The sequence below is a fragment of the Apis dorsata genome, unplaced genomic scaffold, assembly GCF_000469605.1.
Source record: "Apis dorsata unplaced genomic scaffold, Apis dorsata 1.3 scaffold_397, whole genome shotgun sequence".
Classification (NCBI taxonomy): Eukaryota; Metazoa; Arthropoda; class Insecta; order Hymenoptera; family Apidae; genus Apis; species Apis dorsata.
Window position 1 is genome coordinate 682,700 of NW_006263656.1, and position 16,995 is coordinate 699,694.

Here is a 16,995-nt window from a genome sequence, read left to right on the forward strand (position 1 = left end):
AAGTCAAGAAAAAAGATGGTTTATTAATATTGATCGCTCGTCAACATTATTCTTACGTCATTTTTATAAATATCGAGTGAAATTAGAATTTATAAAAGTGATTTTTTTTTTCAATGTCGATTTTACAGTTTTTTTTTTTTTTTAATTATATAATATAATTATGCTGGAAGTATCGAAGAAAAGAAACTTGGAAAATTTGGAAAAAGATTCTTTTTTATTGTATTTTTTATTATTGTATTTATGAAATTTCTAATATCCTATTTTTTCAAAATAATTTTGACTTATTTAATATCATTTTCCATGAAAAACATACGTATAATAAATACTTCATTAAAAAAAGAGAATTTGAATGTACAGGACAAAAATAAAAAATTCTAATTCCAAAGTATTCTCCTACTTTCTTTTTTTAGACATCTAATGAAGAACATAAAAATTCATTTCAATGAGAATTTGCATTCGCAAATTGTCTAAGAACTCGTATCACCTTGCAACGAGACAACTTCGCATTTTATTCATTATACCGGTTGCCAAGCGACAAACCTATTGTTACTCGTTCAAAAGTTCCTTTTTTATGCTCGCTATTCCATTGCAGATAATTATCGCGATACCCGTGTATCATCCTCAAAAGCAAGACTCCATATACGCGCAATCGTATAACAGTATAACTGTACGGTAGCGTGAAATCAGCAAACGGTCTTGTAATTAATAGTGCATGACTCGGATAAAAAAAAAAAAAAGAAAAAAAAAATACTTCAAAACACCGCGTATAACATCTGCTCTTCGATTAATGACAGAATTATTAATATTTTTAACAAATAGACGCGCGTTGATATTTGAAAATTGTTTAGAAAATTGTTTGGAAAATATTAATAGAATTAAATTGAATTCTATAAAGCGAATTTTTAGCAAATAATTTAGAATTTTCATTTTAGAAAATGAAAAGGAGAAGTATGTGACAAATATATCTATTCTTTTAAATTCGAAACACAAAATTTCCTCTCTAATAATAATTCAAAAAATTATCAAATTACATTTAAAGAAAAACTTTCTAAATGTTAATCAATTATTGTCATTCGAGAAATTTTACAGTATCGCATAATTAAATTTCATTAATCATCCATCCAAAGAACACGAAAGCTTGGATAACAAAGGCTAAGCTCCCCACGAAATTCTAAACGAAATATCGTTATAAGAAGCACGAGTAATGTGTTAAAACGATCCCGATCTCGTGTCGCAACAAAACGATTTCGTCCAGTGTCATGGCGAAATCTCGGTATTCGTGTCGCGGGTCTCAACTTACGACTAACTCTTGTTTACCTCGCATTCGCCGAAGCACGCCTTTCAACGCCCGTTAAGAAATTATTCCCCGATCATTTACTCACCGCAGAATGCACACGCCTTCGATAATTACGCGCCAACACGGATGAGGCGAGCCCTGCGATTTTTTTCTCTTTTTTTTTTAAATATTCATTACGACTCCGTGAGAGCATTCTACTGCATTCTACGAGAGGGATGACGCGACAGCCATAATGATCGTGGGGCTGGGCGAGGTCGAGATGGAGGGACGAGATGAATGGACGATTTGAAATGTGGAGGAATATCCGATGTTCGACTTTATCTGATTCAGAAACAGTTTAATTTATTAGAATCAAATAATAAATAGATAGGCAAAATTAATATTGTAATTAACCCTCCTGTGTACAAGGTGTTAATATATTTGTCCAAGGATCGATAATTAGGATGGTGGATAATGTTGAGTGAATAGGATATTTCTTTTTTGAGTAAATATATTCGAACGAAAAACCTTGCCATCTGTCTCGTTTACTCGGCCATCTGTTGTCCGAGCGAAATTTTCAAATATTAAAAATCTCTCGTAAACTAAAAAAAGGATATTTGTTAGTGGTATGTTGATCGACGAGTTGAATTTCAAAAATCAAAATTTTAAAAGATTTCTAACTTTTATGCTTTTACGCTGTTTAAAAAATTTTATTTACTATTTACTCGATCAAGTAAACCTTTTATCTGTTTCATTTTATTTTAAGTTTGTAATCTCTATTTCACCATTACCTCTACAACAACCTGTAATTTTCATCAGATTAAGAAGTGGAATTTCGCCGCGAGAAACTGTTCTAATGACAGTTGAGCAAAAAGAGGGTACAAGATTTAAGAAAAGGAAAGAAAAAAAAAAAAAGAAATGATGCGTATGCGGATCTGAAAAAACAAAGACACTTTGCTAAACTTCATTACCCGCTGTATGTCATACTCGGCTCGTCAAGGAATCGAAAGTTCGCTTTAATCGATCCGCGAATCTCTTGCGGGAAAGTAGATCTCGTTCCACGAAGAAATCGAGGAAATGTTGCTAATTATTATGCACGATAATTTTTGGACCTGAATACCATCGAGAGATATTCTTAATTAATTACGATATCTTCGAAAAAATGAATAGAATTCCATGTGATATCGGTGCATGTGAAATTTCATATCAATTTCAATCGAAATAAAATTTTCTTCAAAGTTTAAGCAAACTTTATTATCCGATATTTATAAGACTCATATTGTCTGAATAGAATTTAATATTCATGAAGTAGCTTTATATAACGTTCCATGTTATATAAAGTAACATTATACCATTACTGTAAAATATAACGTAACTTTATATTATATGGCATAAATAAAAAAAAAAAGTGTCGTGATTACGCTTTAATATTTCTGTTAATAAATTTGTCAAATTGAAAATTCGTTATTGCCAAATTCATAAGAAATTTCGTCTCATTTAGTTACAATCTTAATTAATCCAAATATGTTAATAATTAACAACAATTTAATAATATACCAAGTTAAAAAACTCTTCGTGAAATTAAAAATTTCACATGCACCATCTTAAATATTTGTTTGCCAAGCGTTCTTTTTTTCCAAACACAACAATATATAATAATTTATTCGTATCACATTATCAACTTGTTCGAAAAAGACGAAACGTCTACGAATCGATAATAATTCCGTTCGTAAACAGACGTTTCGAAATTCATCAAGAAACGTTATTAACGTTCAAAGATAGAACGTCATACATATGCGAAATTACAAAGGGATTGCAAAGCATCGTCTATTTTCCATCGGTGCTCCACCGATAAAGAAGCGACCGCAAGAAAGGAAAAAAATAGGCGCGCGATCGTGATCTTCCTTACGCAAGCCTCATCCGAGATCGTTAACGATCCTCCTGTACGCAGGTTTACGCGTTTCTTGGATAGTTGCGTAGTTGCTGGCGGCATACCAAACCAGCCTCTATCGAAGATATCGATCTTTGGCCGAGGTGGAAATAATAGTCATTGAACGGCCATAAATTTTCAACACCGCGACCAAGTAATACAACTTAATGACACATAGTTTCCTTGTCATTATTAAATTTGCTCGGGGAAGAAGTGGTATCGGGGGTGATTTGGATGAAATATTTATCTGTGTTGTGGTAATTAATGTTTTTCCTCCTATTTCGAAAATTTTTACTTTGTATTCAAAATTTAATCGAAAAAGATTTAAAGTAAATTAGATTAGGTTCAACCTTTGTATAAAAATTGTATTTTGTATAAAAATTTGAGAGGGGAGAGGGAAGTAAGAATAAAAAACAGCGAATTCTCCTCGAAGAGAATAATTTTTTTAAGGGTGGAAATGTAACTTTTTGAAGAAAAATTTCTAGAAACGACTTTTTTGGAGGAATGATTTTTGTAAAATCGCCTGTTAACTGAAACGCGATCTATGTAAAAGGCACAGTGCTTGTCATTTAATTAGAGCCATGCAACAGAGCAGAACAACACAATGCTAATTAGCTGTTTCTTCGTCGATTGTTCTGTATTCTTTTGCGGAACGAATATTCAGAAAACTGTTACCAAAGGAAAATGAAAAAAGAAAAAAGGCTTCCTTAATTTTAACATCCTTGAAAGCACAATTTTTTATCGATTAGAATTTGTTCGCGAACATAAATTGTTCTCACGAAAAATACTCGAATTTTTTTAAAAAACAAGTTCGATAAGATACGAATAAATTATATACTTGTCAGAAAATATTTTAAAAGAAGACAAAAAATGGATAAAATTATAATCTTAAACAACATTTGAGGGAAAGAAAATAATTGTAGAGTAATAAATAAGCAAAGATGGATTTGCTTGCATCATTGGTGCTCGTTCGTATGCACGTTCACGATAGAATTAATGTGAAACGAGAGATATTATGTGGGTCAGAAGATGTTCATTCCATTAGTATAGTGACATACTGACTAAGAATGACTGGATTCCGTTTTCTACTTTTTCCTTAACCACCGAGTTCCGAGCTATCTATTTGAATCTGGGTTCTATACATCTCTATCCTTCCCTCGACATTGCATAAATTCTTGAATAATAAAGAGGACATTCGTTGAAATATTGTCTAACCAAATTCAAAGCTGGCAAAAATTCAATTCAACTTCAATTCGAGTTTAGACAACTCAATTGGATCTTCTAACTCAACTTAAGAATCCTTTTTTGTTGAATTACTTCTTTTGAAAATGTAATTCAATTTGTCAATAGCAAAATGAATAGTCACTTTCAAAAAAAAAAAAATAATTAATACAACGATATTTCATCAAATTGTAAAATCATGAACCGTGATAAAGACCGAACAAATTAACATTTTCACGAATCATATCTCAACAATTGTTTTGAATAAAATTAAAAAGTAAAACTACAAAATTTTCTATTAAGAAAATAAAAAAATACCCAATTCAATTTATTTACTTATCATATGTACTTTCTTCCACGCTAATGGGGAAAGCGAGTTTTCATTAAAAGCGAAGACAACCCTTTTCCATTCCGATAACCCGTCCGTTTCCACGAAAGCATAAGAAGGCCTTTCTCATTCACCGACGGTGAGTTTGTTAGCGCGAAATAATTACAATGAAAAGTGTACATTGTTCCAACGCTCCCACACAAGCCTCTTCGCGGCTCTTCTCACGAGTCCCTGAGGAAGGTCCTTCTTCCGTGATCCAGATTCGACTTCGCGTGCCATAACGAGGACGATTCTACGGAATTTTTCTTTCTTTTTTTTTTTTTTCGAGCAGATCGGCTCGTTATCGAGGAACGAAACACACGCACCCATGGAAATCGTGGTAAAATATCTTTTTTCTAAAAAAAAACGAGATCGTTAATACTCGAGATCTTTTTATAACATTGGAGGATTTGGAGCATTTATTCGATTCCATCTCTCTTCTGTTCTATACTCGATTCTATGAATAATTTCAACTGAGAAGAGAAGAAGAAGAAACCATCGAAATTTGAATAAATTTGTTCAATGTATTATAAGTTGTTTTCTCAGAAAGCTAATCAATTCTTTTCTTTAATTAAATGATAATTAATCTTTTGTATTATAATTCGTGGAGGCAAACTACGATTTTTTCCGATTTCCATTTGTTTTCGAAAAGTCAATTCAATCATTCCAGAAACAAATTTTTCTTTAGATAATTATTAGAAGAAAAAATAGAAATCCTGTATAAATTTTATAGAGAAATCTAAAAACGCGACATATTCGATTGGAAATCTGAATTGAAAATAATGAATGAAACCTTTAGTTAGTTTTCACATTTTTCAAGAAAAACTCGTTAAAACGCTTTTATTAATATATCATTTCGTGTAATTACAATCGAGTTTCTCCGCGTATTTTTGATTATTGTTGGCTGGCTTCACATGATTTCCTTTTCTCTCGTTAATTAGCACCGAATATCTGCCAATTGGTGGCCGAAGAAAGTTCATGGTCGCCGGGCGTAAAAGATGCTCGGTTCGAGGAATCAAGGTCAATTATATTCTACGAAATGTAATTTCCATGCGTTCGTCGTGCTTGGTGGCGTGTGTTACACAAAGACCAAGCTTGAATGTATTTCGCGGATGTTTCAGATTGCACCGTTTGAAATTCTGTCGCGTTCTGTACCCGCGACAAAAAAGACACTTATGTCAGCGGTTATTTTTGCGACATCGGGACCAAAAGAGGATTAAGTCGCTAATGAAAATTCATGAGGCCTTGTGTTTCTCGTTTCAAAGGTTTCGAACGATACTCGACGCGTAAATTAAACAAAAAGAAAAAAAAATTCAAAAATTAATACTTTTCATCGAAAAAATCATGCAATTATCCATCGTGATTTCACGTACTCATGTTATTTCTTTCAATAGAATTACAACGTGTCTCTATAAAGAAGATCTAATAAAATTTATTTAGATTATAACGAGACGAAACAATAATATTTAATCTCAAAAATTGAATATCTCATAGAATATTAGACTTGGAAAAAAAAAGGAACAAGAAATTTTGTTTATTCAAAGAATATGTGAAAAATTACTATACATTTTTTGTTACTGTTATAAATTACAAAGATGTGCACGGTACGTTCAAGAACTGGCCGCGTTATACGAAAATCAGATCGAAAGCTGAATATTTAATAACCAGATCAACATCTGAAATTCATGGAACCATCTCCCTGAACAAACTCACGGACGTTGAACCGAAATGGTCGCCTCACACCTCGTCTAAACTAGTCCAAATGTATTCAATCCCATCTTTCAACCAACTGTTCAACATCGACTAGCGAAAATGGAGAGAGAAGTATCCGACACCGAAGGAATCTTCTCGAAAAGATTGTCGAGCAACTGGGCGGAACTTCCAACCACCCTACGAAAAAAACCCAAGCATCGGCCGGAGATCCTCTCCCAGTTCGTCGATCCGTCGGAAATCTCCGAGAACGAGTCGAGAAAAATCGAGCCGAAACCGTTCAACAACGTTCAAAGACTCGTGAGAAGGTCGGAATTTTTGCGGAAATTGGACATCAACGAGAATGGAAGAAATTTGGATTGTAGGGGGCGAGAGGTGAGGATCGAAAGGAGATCCGTGCCCGATTATTCGCTGTTTCCCCGCGTCGACGAGGATTACAGGAAGCATTACGAGGATCACGATACGAAACTTGGAGTCCCTCCTCAGAGGAAGAAAGCAGAGGTCGGAAAGTTCGATCAAAAGAATTTCTCCGACGAGGAACGAAAGACAAATTCCCCGGACAGCCTGTTGGTCAAGTCCTCGGAGTCTGATTTGAGCAGCGACGAATACGGGCAGACGGACGACTCGGGGGCGTTCTTGGAAAAGGCTTCGAGCCGGGGTGAGAAGGGGTCGAAGAGCGAGGGGCAGAGGAACAGGTTCATCAAATTTTTCGCGAAAGACGAGTGCAAGAGGAAGAAGAAACAGGAAGAGAGGAAGGTGTCGCAGGACACGGCCCAATTGGACGTGAACAAGAACAACGTGAAGCAAATTTCTAGGATCGTGGATACGAAGAAAGACTCGAAAGAGAGGATGTGCCAACAGAAATTCGAGTACGAGAACATACCGAGGATCGACGTGTCCAAGTTGGATCAGAAACCGTATCTGAACCCTATTGCCTCCACGATCAATTCCATCGTCAACTCGGCCAATTCCGATCGTCAAACTCAACCGACGATCGAGCAATTGAGGCTCGAGGAGGGTTGCCTTCTGAGAAACTCGAGGAACGCGAGTCCGTCTGGCCCCTTGAGGATTATTATTAATAATAATAATAACAATAATAATAATAACAACAACAACAAGAACGAGAACGTGGAGAAGACATCGAGAGCTGGATCGCCATCCTCGGCCAAACAGTGTCAAAATGGCGAGGATGTGAACGAGCTGATCCAAGATTTCTACGACAGCGATCAAATCGTGGGCAGGGTGAACGGGGAGAGGAAAGTTTCGAAAATGGAAACGATCACGGAAGAGAACGCGGATGGGAGCAAGCTGAGCGTAAGAGAGATCTTGAAGAGATTCGAGGAGCTGAGGACCCAGAACGAGGCGCAAGTGGAGGAGAAGTCGAACGACAAGACCCTCACAACTATACAGGAGACCTTGAAGAAACTGGACGAGAAGGTCAAGAGCTACCAGGTCACGATCCCGATAAAATTCTTGTCCTCGATTAATAAGTAATTTTAAGTAAATCTCGTTGAATTTTTGTGGGTGAGATTCGATACACGATCGAGAGATCTTTACGTTTTGATTTTTAATTTGATCGAACATAATTCAGAATAACGAACGAATAATGAAATTAATAAATAATGGGAATAAAGTGAATGAGCAGGAATTTGTTTGAAAAGGTTTGGGGAATATTTTTTGTTTTTTTTTCTAATTTGAAATTAAAACCTAAATTTTACATATTGGCGAGTTTTATTCACCCAAAACGCGAAGAATTGAATAATTAATTAGCCGCAAATTGGATATTTCGTCTAACGAACCTCTATTTTATTGTGTTAATGCCTGTTTCGTGACTCTTTTGTTACGAGTTAACATGTTTCGAGTCAATTACTTCTTGAATAACTAGTTATATCAAATTATATAACATAGGAAGACTATTTTAATTACATAATATTTATCAACGAACCGTAGACATTATATTATCTAAGATCTATGATTTTTACGAGGAGTTGTTTAATTAAGAAGGCATAATAATCGAAAAATTGATGATGAAAGATGGCTATCCAGAGACGCAAAAAAATAAAAAAGAATATTCAAATCCTGTTGTTCAGTCCGCCCAATAATAAATTACTAATTTCGTCCTTGATGATCGATCAAAACACGATAATTTTTCAATTTTTTTTTTTCCAAGAGTCGATAAGCGATTAATAAACAAGCAATCAATTTTATTGTCGTCGAATGCAGTTTTCCTTCAAAACGATTTACGTTCGTCGCGAAAAATCAAAGGCATGGTCGTCAACTCGCGTGTTTTACAACCGATAAAGATTTCTTTTCCTAGATCGGTAACACGGACCCAAGAGAGTTCTCCTTGATCGCGTTATTGAAAGTATATAATTATAGTCGATTTTTGATTTCTATCATGGATGGAGCGGATATTTTTTTTTGACAAAATTATTTCGAAATTATTTTCACGATAAACCCATTTTCGATTCCGCATTTTAAATGTACATTACAGTTTTAACGTTATGTGGAAAATTTATATATACTCGTAAAGTTGGATATTAAAACATATAATCGCAAAAATCGACATTACCTTCATACCGATCGTAGCCTCGCGCGTGAAAATCAATTTCTATATACGTCCACCACCCAGATATTCCGAAGGCGAGAAATCTTCGGAGATTGAAAAAGCTTTTACCGTTAACCGGACGGTATAAAGTACCGAAAAGGAATGCAGCCGGTTGCATTCGCGGCGTGCTCGCATAATCGAGCACTGTTTACACCGAGACCGTGCCAAGATATTAGTAAAATGTTGCGCAGGTGGTAAATTTACCGTAATTGAGGATTGAGTCGGGTGTAATAAGCGGAACCATTAAAATGTTTAAATAGAGTTAATGGTGCCACCATTGAAAGGTATGGTTTCACGAGGGATTAAGGTTAAACGACGAATTGATTGCCTTGATACAGCGTTTCGATGATAGGAATTTTAATTACGTATTAATTTTCTTTCCATGTTCAATGTTTTTTTATTCGAATGCATTCGAAAAGAAGCGGAAAAATTGGAATTGACCTTGAATTTAAAATTTTAATATGGAGAATGTTGCATCTCTCGTTTTTCTTTGAATGTTCAATATTTTTATTCGAATTAAAAAAAAAAATTGGAATTGATGGAATTTGGAAAAAGTAAAGTATTTTTATTGGAAAGAGAAATTCTGCAAAGAGGTTGATGTTAATTTAACATGAAAATTATAAAATGATAAAAAATAAAAAACGTACTGGTCTAGATAAAGTTTAGAAAATTTAGAAATTGTATCTCAATTTTCTTTTATATTCGAACGAGGTGAAAAAATTGAAATTGATCTTGAGAAGAAGTTTCCATTATGAAAAATAAAACACTGATCTAAATAACGAGCAAAAAATGTAAAATTTACTTTTCTATTTTATTCCAATGAAGAAATAGAGGTGGAAAAATTGATATATTTTCTTAATAGGAAATTATAATTTTTTACTATGGAAAATGTTGATCCAGGATAGACAATTTAGAAAAATTATAAGAATCTGATAAATGTTTAGTGCAATTTATTTCACAAACAGGCCGGAGAGAATCGAGTGGATGATTATTCTTATTAATATCATTAAAGTATGCAAACTCACGTCTACAATCGTATCTGGATGCATTAACGATTATGTGGGTCAGGGTCGACTTCTGCTTATCTCACTCACTCAGAATACATTCAGGTTTTGTCAGCAGGGTTTCAACTATCGATATACCGGGTGTTGTGTTATGAATTCATTTAAAAGGATATCTAAGATGATTATTTGAAATTTTTTTCCTAATTATATGGAAAAAGATAGAAAAAAAAGAAAATTCCCTAGTTGTAAAACTTGAAATAATAAATAAAAGATTATTATTCCCCCTAATTGAATATCTACTTTTAAAATTCTAATCTTTTAGAAATTTAACTTTTATTTTAAATTTATGAAAAACAATTTATACTTCTATTCTATAAAAATAAAATTCTTTTGTTTTAAAAATTAAAACGTAGAAAGTTTTTGATTATTTACTTTCTTTGAGAGAATTTACGAAATGAAAATACTTGAACGAATATATGGAATAAAAAATTCTCTCTTTTTTAATATAAAATGAAAATATAAAAAAAAAACTTGTCTTATTATTTAAGAATTAAATATTTTGAAAAATCTAATTTATTTTAAATTTGGAAAACTAACTAATCTTTATTAACTACATTAAATTCATATTTGATACTAACTACTATATAATACGTAGAAAAAAAATTGCACATATTCCTTTATTTTCGAGTAATAGCCATTTATTACCTAGCAAATTACGGCAAATTGAGAGTTACGTTATTGCAATATCATTCCTGCAATGGCGCCGCGGAAAAATTACAGTTCCAGATGAAAGAAATCACAATTTACTAAAAATATGTCAGCTGTGGAAATAATAATGGCAATCATACGTGGCTATAAACTTTCGCGACTACCACCAACCTTGGAAAACACAACGTTACAAATATCGATTTTCTTTCACGAAAAGCAATCCAACTTATCTTTAAATATCGTTATTATTATTTATACAGGCCGAATAATTTTATCGCAAATTCCAATTTTTCTAATTTCGTCCGCGAAATCAGTTACACGGATGTAATTTGTAAAAAGATGTCGAGTAAGTCGGTCATAGGTCGTTTGCGGATTATTAATTTACAAGTTTTATCGAATCGCTCGTTTCGAATAAGATGAATGAGTGAAGAAGATTGTCCAATGTATTATTCACATTCCTGAGTCCCTAGAGCGCAGGGGAACCAGTTTTCTCATCCGCGAGATCGATCGATGAACGGGAGATATACGCGAGTGTGTGCCGGTGAAAAGCAGGAAACGCGATCCGAAAGAGAAAATGAATAATAGGAAAGGTCGAAAAACCGTCGTGTAAATCACTCGCGAAACTGGGGCGACGTGACGCCCACATAGGGGATTTTACACTGATGGTTTATGCACCCAAACATGATTTCTCGATAAGAGAAACGGAAGACGCTTGTTCGTGGAAACAACAAAAAATCGAAATGTTTGACCAAGTTGATATATTAAAAATTTTAAATAATAATTTTCTCTATTGAATGTATATTAAATTTTTCGATAATTTTGTCAATTAAACTAAATTACGAATAGTAATAATAATTTTCTTTCGATATTCTTTAGATAATTATCTAGAAAGAAAATTTCCTAACAAAATTCTAATTTGATCTTTTTTCTAACTTCTATAAAATATAGTAATAAAATTTTGTATATTATACGCGATAAATTCAATAATAATTCGTTTGCCTTTCCTTTTTTGAAAAATAATTAGAAACTGTGTGTGAAATGAAATAAAAATAAAAAATATGTAAAGTTTTTTATTATAAGTCAGATTGAACATTATTTTGCAAACGAATTATTATTATTCAATTCAATATAAACAGTTCTCATTAACCGAAGTGAAAAGCAGTAGTTAGTTTGCTCAATGATATTTGTTCCTTTTACCAGTGACTTATGAAAATTTACTGACTGTGTAATTGTCGTTTTCTTGATTCAAGTGGAACAATTTCCTCCGTTCTAGATTAATGTTTTTCCCACCCGAGAATCATGTGAAAGTTCAATTTGGTGTATTATATTAAATATCACGATCCGGTTAAAAAAACGAACTTTCTCAGTCTATTAATGACTTATAACTAATATTAGTAATCGAACTATTCCTAACTTTCACGATTTAAGATTTTTCCTCTATTTAAAAATGATAAAATGTAATTAATTATTAATTCCAAAGAAGATTCTCAACATTCGAATATTATTCCAGATAATTGAATTTCAATTTTCATTGCCCTCTTGTACAATAATATTAATAAGAATTTTATTTTTTAAAAATAAATTTGTTAAAAATGAATCGAATTGTACAAAATGATTGTGCAAAATCTCAAAAATCAAATAAAATTAAACAAATAATAATGAAAAAAATGGTACGTACGATATTGTAGGTCGATCAGAAGCCGCTGCACAAGCCGAACCACCATGAGAACCACGTATCACAGATCACGAAATCGATCCAGTCGCAGGCGAATCACAGCACATCGAATCACGTACAATCCCATGGTCAGCCTAATCACGTTATCTCGAACCATGAAAACCACGTGCCCGCCGGTCGTGTGCCGAACCACGTGTCGGCAACGAACCAGACGAATCACCAGAAAAACCAGCAGAACCAGCGGCTCAGCCCGAATCAGGAATGGCGGCAACCGGAAGACAACGGCAGATTGCAAGAAGATGGCATCTACGAGAGTGGGCCGGTCGTCAACGACGGAAAACACTCTTTGTTGCAGTACGCCATGCTGAACTTTAGACAGAGTACCGAGAAGTTAGTATTCTATTCAACAGATAATTCTATATAGCTATAAAATTGTATTATTAAATTTATTCCAGTGGCATGATATATCTTGTTGAATTTAAAAAGAAAAAAATTAAAAAAAAAAATAATCTAAATTAGATAAAATTTCAATGAATTGCTTAATTTTTAATTAATTTTTAAAATTAAAATTATAATATAGTTTCTTTTGCGATATGTTGCACGCTGTACTCTTTAGGCTAGGAAGATAATCAGTAAGTAAAAAAAAATCTATCTAAAGGTAACGAAAAAGAAAATTCTATTATTAGAATCTTAAACGGAAGAAAAATGTTTTTTGTCAAAACAAGGCATCGCAATAAAAGAGAAATTAACGTTAACGACTAATTGGTTCCTCTTACGCAAGAAACGCGAGCGAGCCGTGTTGAGAAAGCATAACGCACTGCAGTTCTCAGAGTAACATCGACCATCTTGGTGAACGCGCGGCAAACGAGTACAGCTCGTCTCCTTTTAGGATATTATTCCGCGTTTCGCGAGTTACCGTTTCGAGGTGCTTCCTAATTCACGAGGAGAACTTGGAATTAATTCGTGGACGACGTAGAAAATTTTGCAACTCGTCGTTGGTCAAGAGACTATGTCAAATAAGAAAGATCTAGATGGAATTAAATGATCGTACTAATGAATAGATTTCTAAAAGTCATGTACGTGACGTTATAATATTACATTTCAATTGTAAATGTGTTAAATTATGAAGAAATAAGAATTGACATTACAAATTGTATCTTAATTCTCTTTTACTACGCAGTGTCCGACTAACTGTATCATATACCGTGTACGACTAATTAAAATTAATTAGCAGTTTTCACTATTCATTGTACAATTTCTATTAGGAGAAATTTTTAGTGATTAATATTTGCACAAGAAACGAATTTGTAACGAAACGCATCAAAGGGAAACGCATCAAGGGAGACAGAAGACACAAACGACAAAAATAATAACGAACTGACAGAATATAGAGATCAACCTTTTACTAAGTCGAATCATTAAAACGCCTAACTAGAATATGAATTTCTTAAACATGACTTTGACAAGTGACAACTACCCAGCCAGTACTCAACGGGACTTTTTCCTATGTCTGTACCAACATCCTGCAATGGAAATCCCCTTTATGGCTACATACTCCTTCAACGAGACGACTTCCGTTTTGGAAGACTATTATTTATGTCACTCTCGAGTACCGTTCCTTTGATAAATTGATTCTAACAGTTCCTTACAATTGGAATTTTCTATTATTATAAATAGAATTTAAGTAAAAGAAAGTTTTGATAAAATATTTTTTTTTTTTTTCTGTTTTTAGGTTTGAAATGCTGAAGACAGCAGATGGATCAATAAGTGGATCTCTTAAAGTGATAGAGTCCTTGAAAAATAAGAAGAAGAATAAGAAAAATAAAGGCCAACAGGATGGTGCGGAATGGACTTGGAAAGAACAGGTGGATCTTGTGAAATATTCTCCTGTGCCAATAGAGCAAAGTCTTTTGAAGCTTGATACAGATTTAAGTGCTCTGGCAGTAGAATGTTTTTTGTGTCTGATGAGATACATGGGTGATCAACCATTACCTCCAGATACCAGTGAAGTAAAATGCGTTTATACCATTCTTATGGTAAGTATTATATTTTCAATTTGAATTAATGAATTTTTTGAAAAATAGAATAATTACGTTTGATAAAATTTCTATTATTTTAGTTTATGCAAAATAAATTGAAATAATTACAATTTTAAATATTCTATAAAAGAATATCATTATATAAATGTAATTATTTCTAGAAATGAAGTGAAATTTATTGAGAGAAATATATTTAGATTGAATTTAATAATGACAGAATAATAATCCAATAACCTATTTCTTTAATCATGAATTTAATATGCTTTTTCTTCTTCTACTATCTTTCTTATTAAAAATTTCTCCTGATTTTATATATATATATTAAAAAAAAAAAAAAAAAAAACCTTTAATAAAAAAATTTTAAAAAAAAATTAATTTTTTTTTAAAATTTTTCCTGTTTTTAAATTAAATTTTTAAAAAAAAAAAAAAAAAAAGAACACTTAATAAATAACATTTATAAAAATATTCATATTCTTCATTCACAAAAAAATCATTCAACTCATTCAAAAAACTCATTCATTCAATTTCTAACAATCTTTCATTCAAAATATAATCATCACTCAGGAAAAAAGGGTAAATTTTGTATTAATTTTTATTCTTCCTATAATGTTTCTTTATTTTTATTTTACTTTTTCAAAAAATCTTTTACATTAAAAAAATATTGTTTACAAATAACCTCAATTCTATTAAATAATTATAGAAAGTGAAATTGTTACTTTCTCTATTCATAAACTACTGAAATCTCAATTTGACGTCTAAAAACATTATTCTTTTTTTAATTTTATTTCAGCATTGTCACAAATATGAACTACTACGCGATGAAGTTTATTGTCAATTAATGAAACAAACTACAAATAATAAAAGTCCAAATCCAGATAGTTGTCAACGTGGTTGGAGAATCTTCAGTATTGTTGCTGCCTATTTCACTTGTAGTGATGGTCTAAGGCCTTATCTTACCAAATATCTGGAAACAGCAGCTTATGACAAAAGAAGAGCTTATCATGGAACAGCCACAGTGTGTTTACAGAATCTCAGGAAAACAGTTAAATATGGAGGAAGGAAAAACGTGCCAAGCGTGGATGAAATTATGGCAATTAGTGCAGGCAGAAATGCAAAGAGACAGATTTATAGATTACCAGGAGGAACAGAAAGAGTTATCAACACTAAATGTACAACTGTTGTGCAGGTAAATTTAAATTCTTTGAAGATCATTGTAAATTGTAAAACAAAGAACCAAGAAGAAATAAGCAAGATGAAATAAGAAAAAAGAGACAAAAGACTAATTCAATTCAATTAAATGCAGAAAAAAATTGAAATTGAATAATGTAAGTTAAAAGAAAATTAATTATGCTACAATCCCCAACAAATTAATCTAATAAGTTGAAAATTAATAAGCTAAAAAGAAACTAATAGAGATATTATGAGAATGTGAAGAAATGAAGAATTAGAATTAATATATATAAAATCTTATATATTATATACATATATATATAAATATATATATATATGTGCGAGACATATTTCTTGACACGAGAGCTAATTAAAATACATTCACAAACTAGANTGAGAGCTAATTAAAATACATTCGCAAACTAGAAAACGCACATAGAACATGCAAAAAGAAATAATTTATATTCTACTAAGAATAGAAAACCAATATTATATTTATAAAATTGATTAATGATAAATATTAGTTCACTAATATATCATACTGTAATGTAAAAAGCATTAGTAATAGACTACTAAAAGAAATTAACATGCAATCTTTAAAATGTAATACCGAATATGATATTAAGCATATAATACTAATAATAAGTATTAATATTAATAATAAGCATAATAATTGTTAATAATTAATGCATAAAGTAATCTAAAATTTCAAACGACGCAATTTGATATTGCGTCTGATGCGCAACGCTACGCCATTTGATACGCCATTGACGCATTCGATATAAAATCGAAGAAATCTCATTAATTAAGCAATATATATCAAAGATAACAATAGATGTAATTATTTAGCTATAACAAATTAATTTAAGAAACTCACCAGAGCTGTTTCGTTGCTATTTCCATAAATTTTTCCACTTTTTACGACACTTTCACACCCCACTGATACGACCGCCATGATGCTTCGGACACCTACCGGTGAAACTGCGCGCTAAAATTCAAATTCAAATTTCAATAATACATATACAATATTTATGATTCTTATAAATTTATTATATATTAATAATGCTAATAATACTATTAAATATATATGATATATATGATTCAAAATTTGAAAAAATATATTATAAATATATATGTATTACTTATTTAAAAATATTTTCATATTCATAATTTAGTAATTATTATATTTTATATATATTATATCTTAATAGTATTATACAAATATAATTTAATATATTTTAATATAATTATAATTATATTAAATTAATTTTATTTTATTAATGTATA

The 16,995-nt window shown here is 31.9% G+C and overlaps 1 protein-coding gene and 1 long non-coding RNA gene across 5 annotated transcripts in view; one reads left to right on the forward strand and one right to left on the reverse strand.

The window, feature by feature from the left end:
* The window catches only part of LOC102672024 (unconventional myosin-XV), a 63,729-nt gene that overhangs the window by 43,335 nt on the left and 3,399 nt on the right, over positions 1-16,995 (forward strand). For all 4 annotated transcript variants that reach the window (XM_006619172.2, XM_031512192.1, XM_031512193.1 and 1 more), the window contains 3 exons: positions 12,513-12,889; positions 14,232-14,535; positions 15,329-15,724. In XM_006619172.2, coding sequence (XP_006619235.1) covers positions 12,513-12,889; positions 14,232-14,535; positions 15,329-15,724 — 1,077 coding nt within the window. The remainder of the gene's footprint in view (positions 1-12,512; positions 12,890-14,231; positions 14,536-15,328; positions 15,725-16,995) is intronic.
* LOC116186055 lies at positions 15,316-16,722 on the reverse strand. The gene is made up of 2 exons (XR_004150979.1): positions 16,586-16,722; positions 15,316-15,502 (listed from the first exon to the last, which is right to left on the reverse strand). It is a non-coding gene; the product is annotated as an uncharacterized LOC116186055 (long non-coding RNA).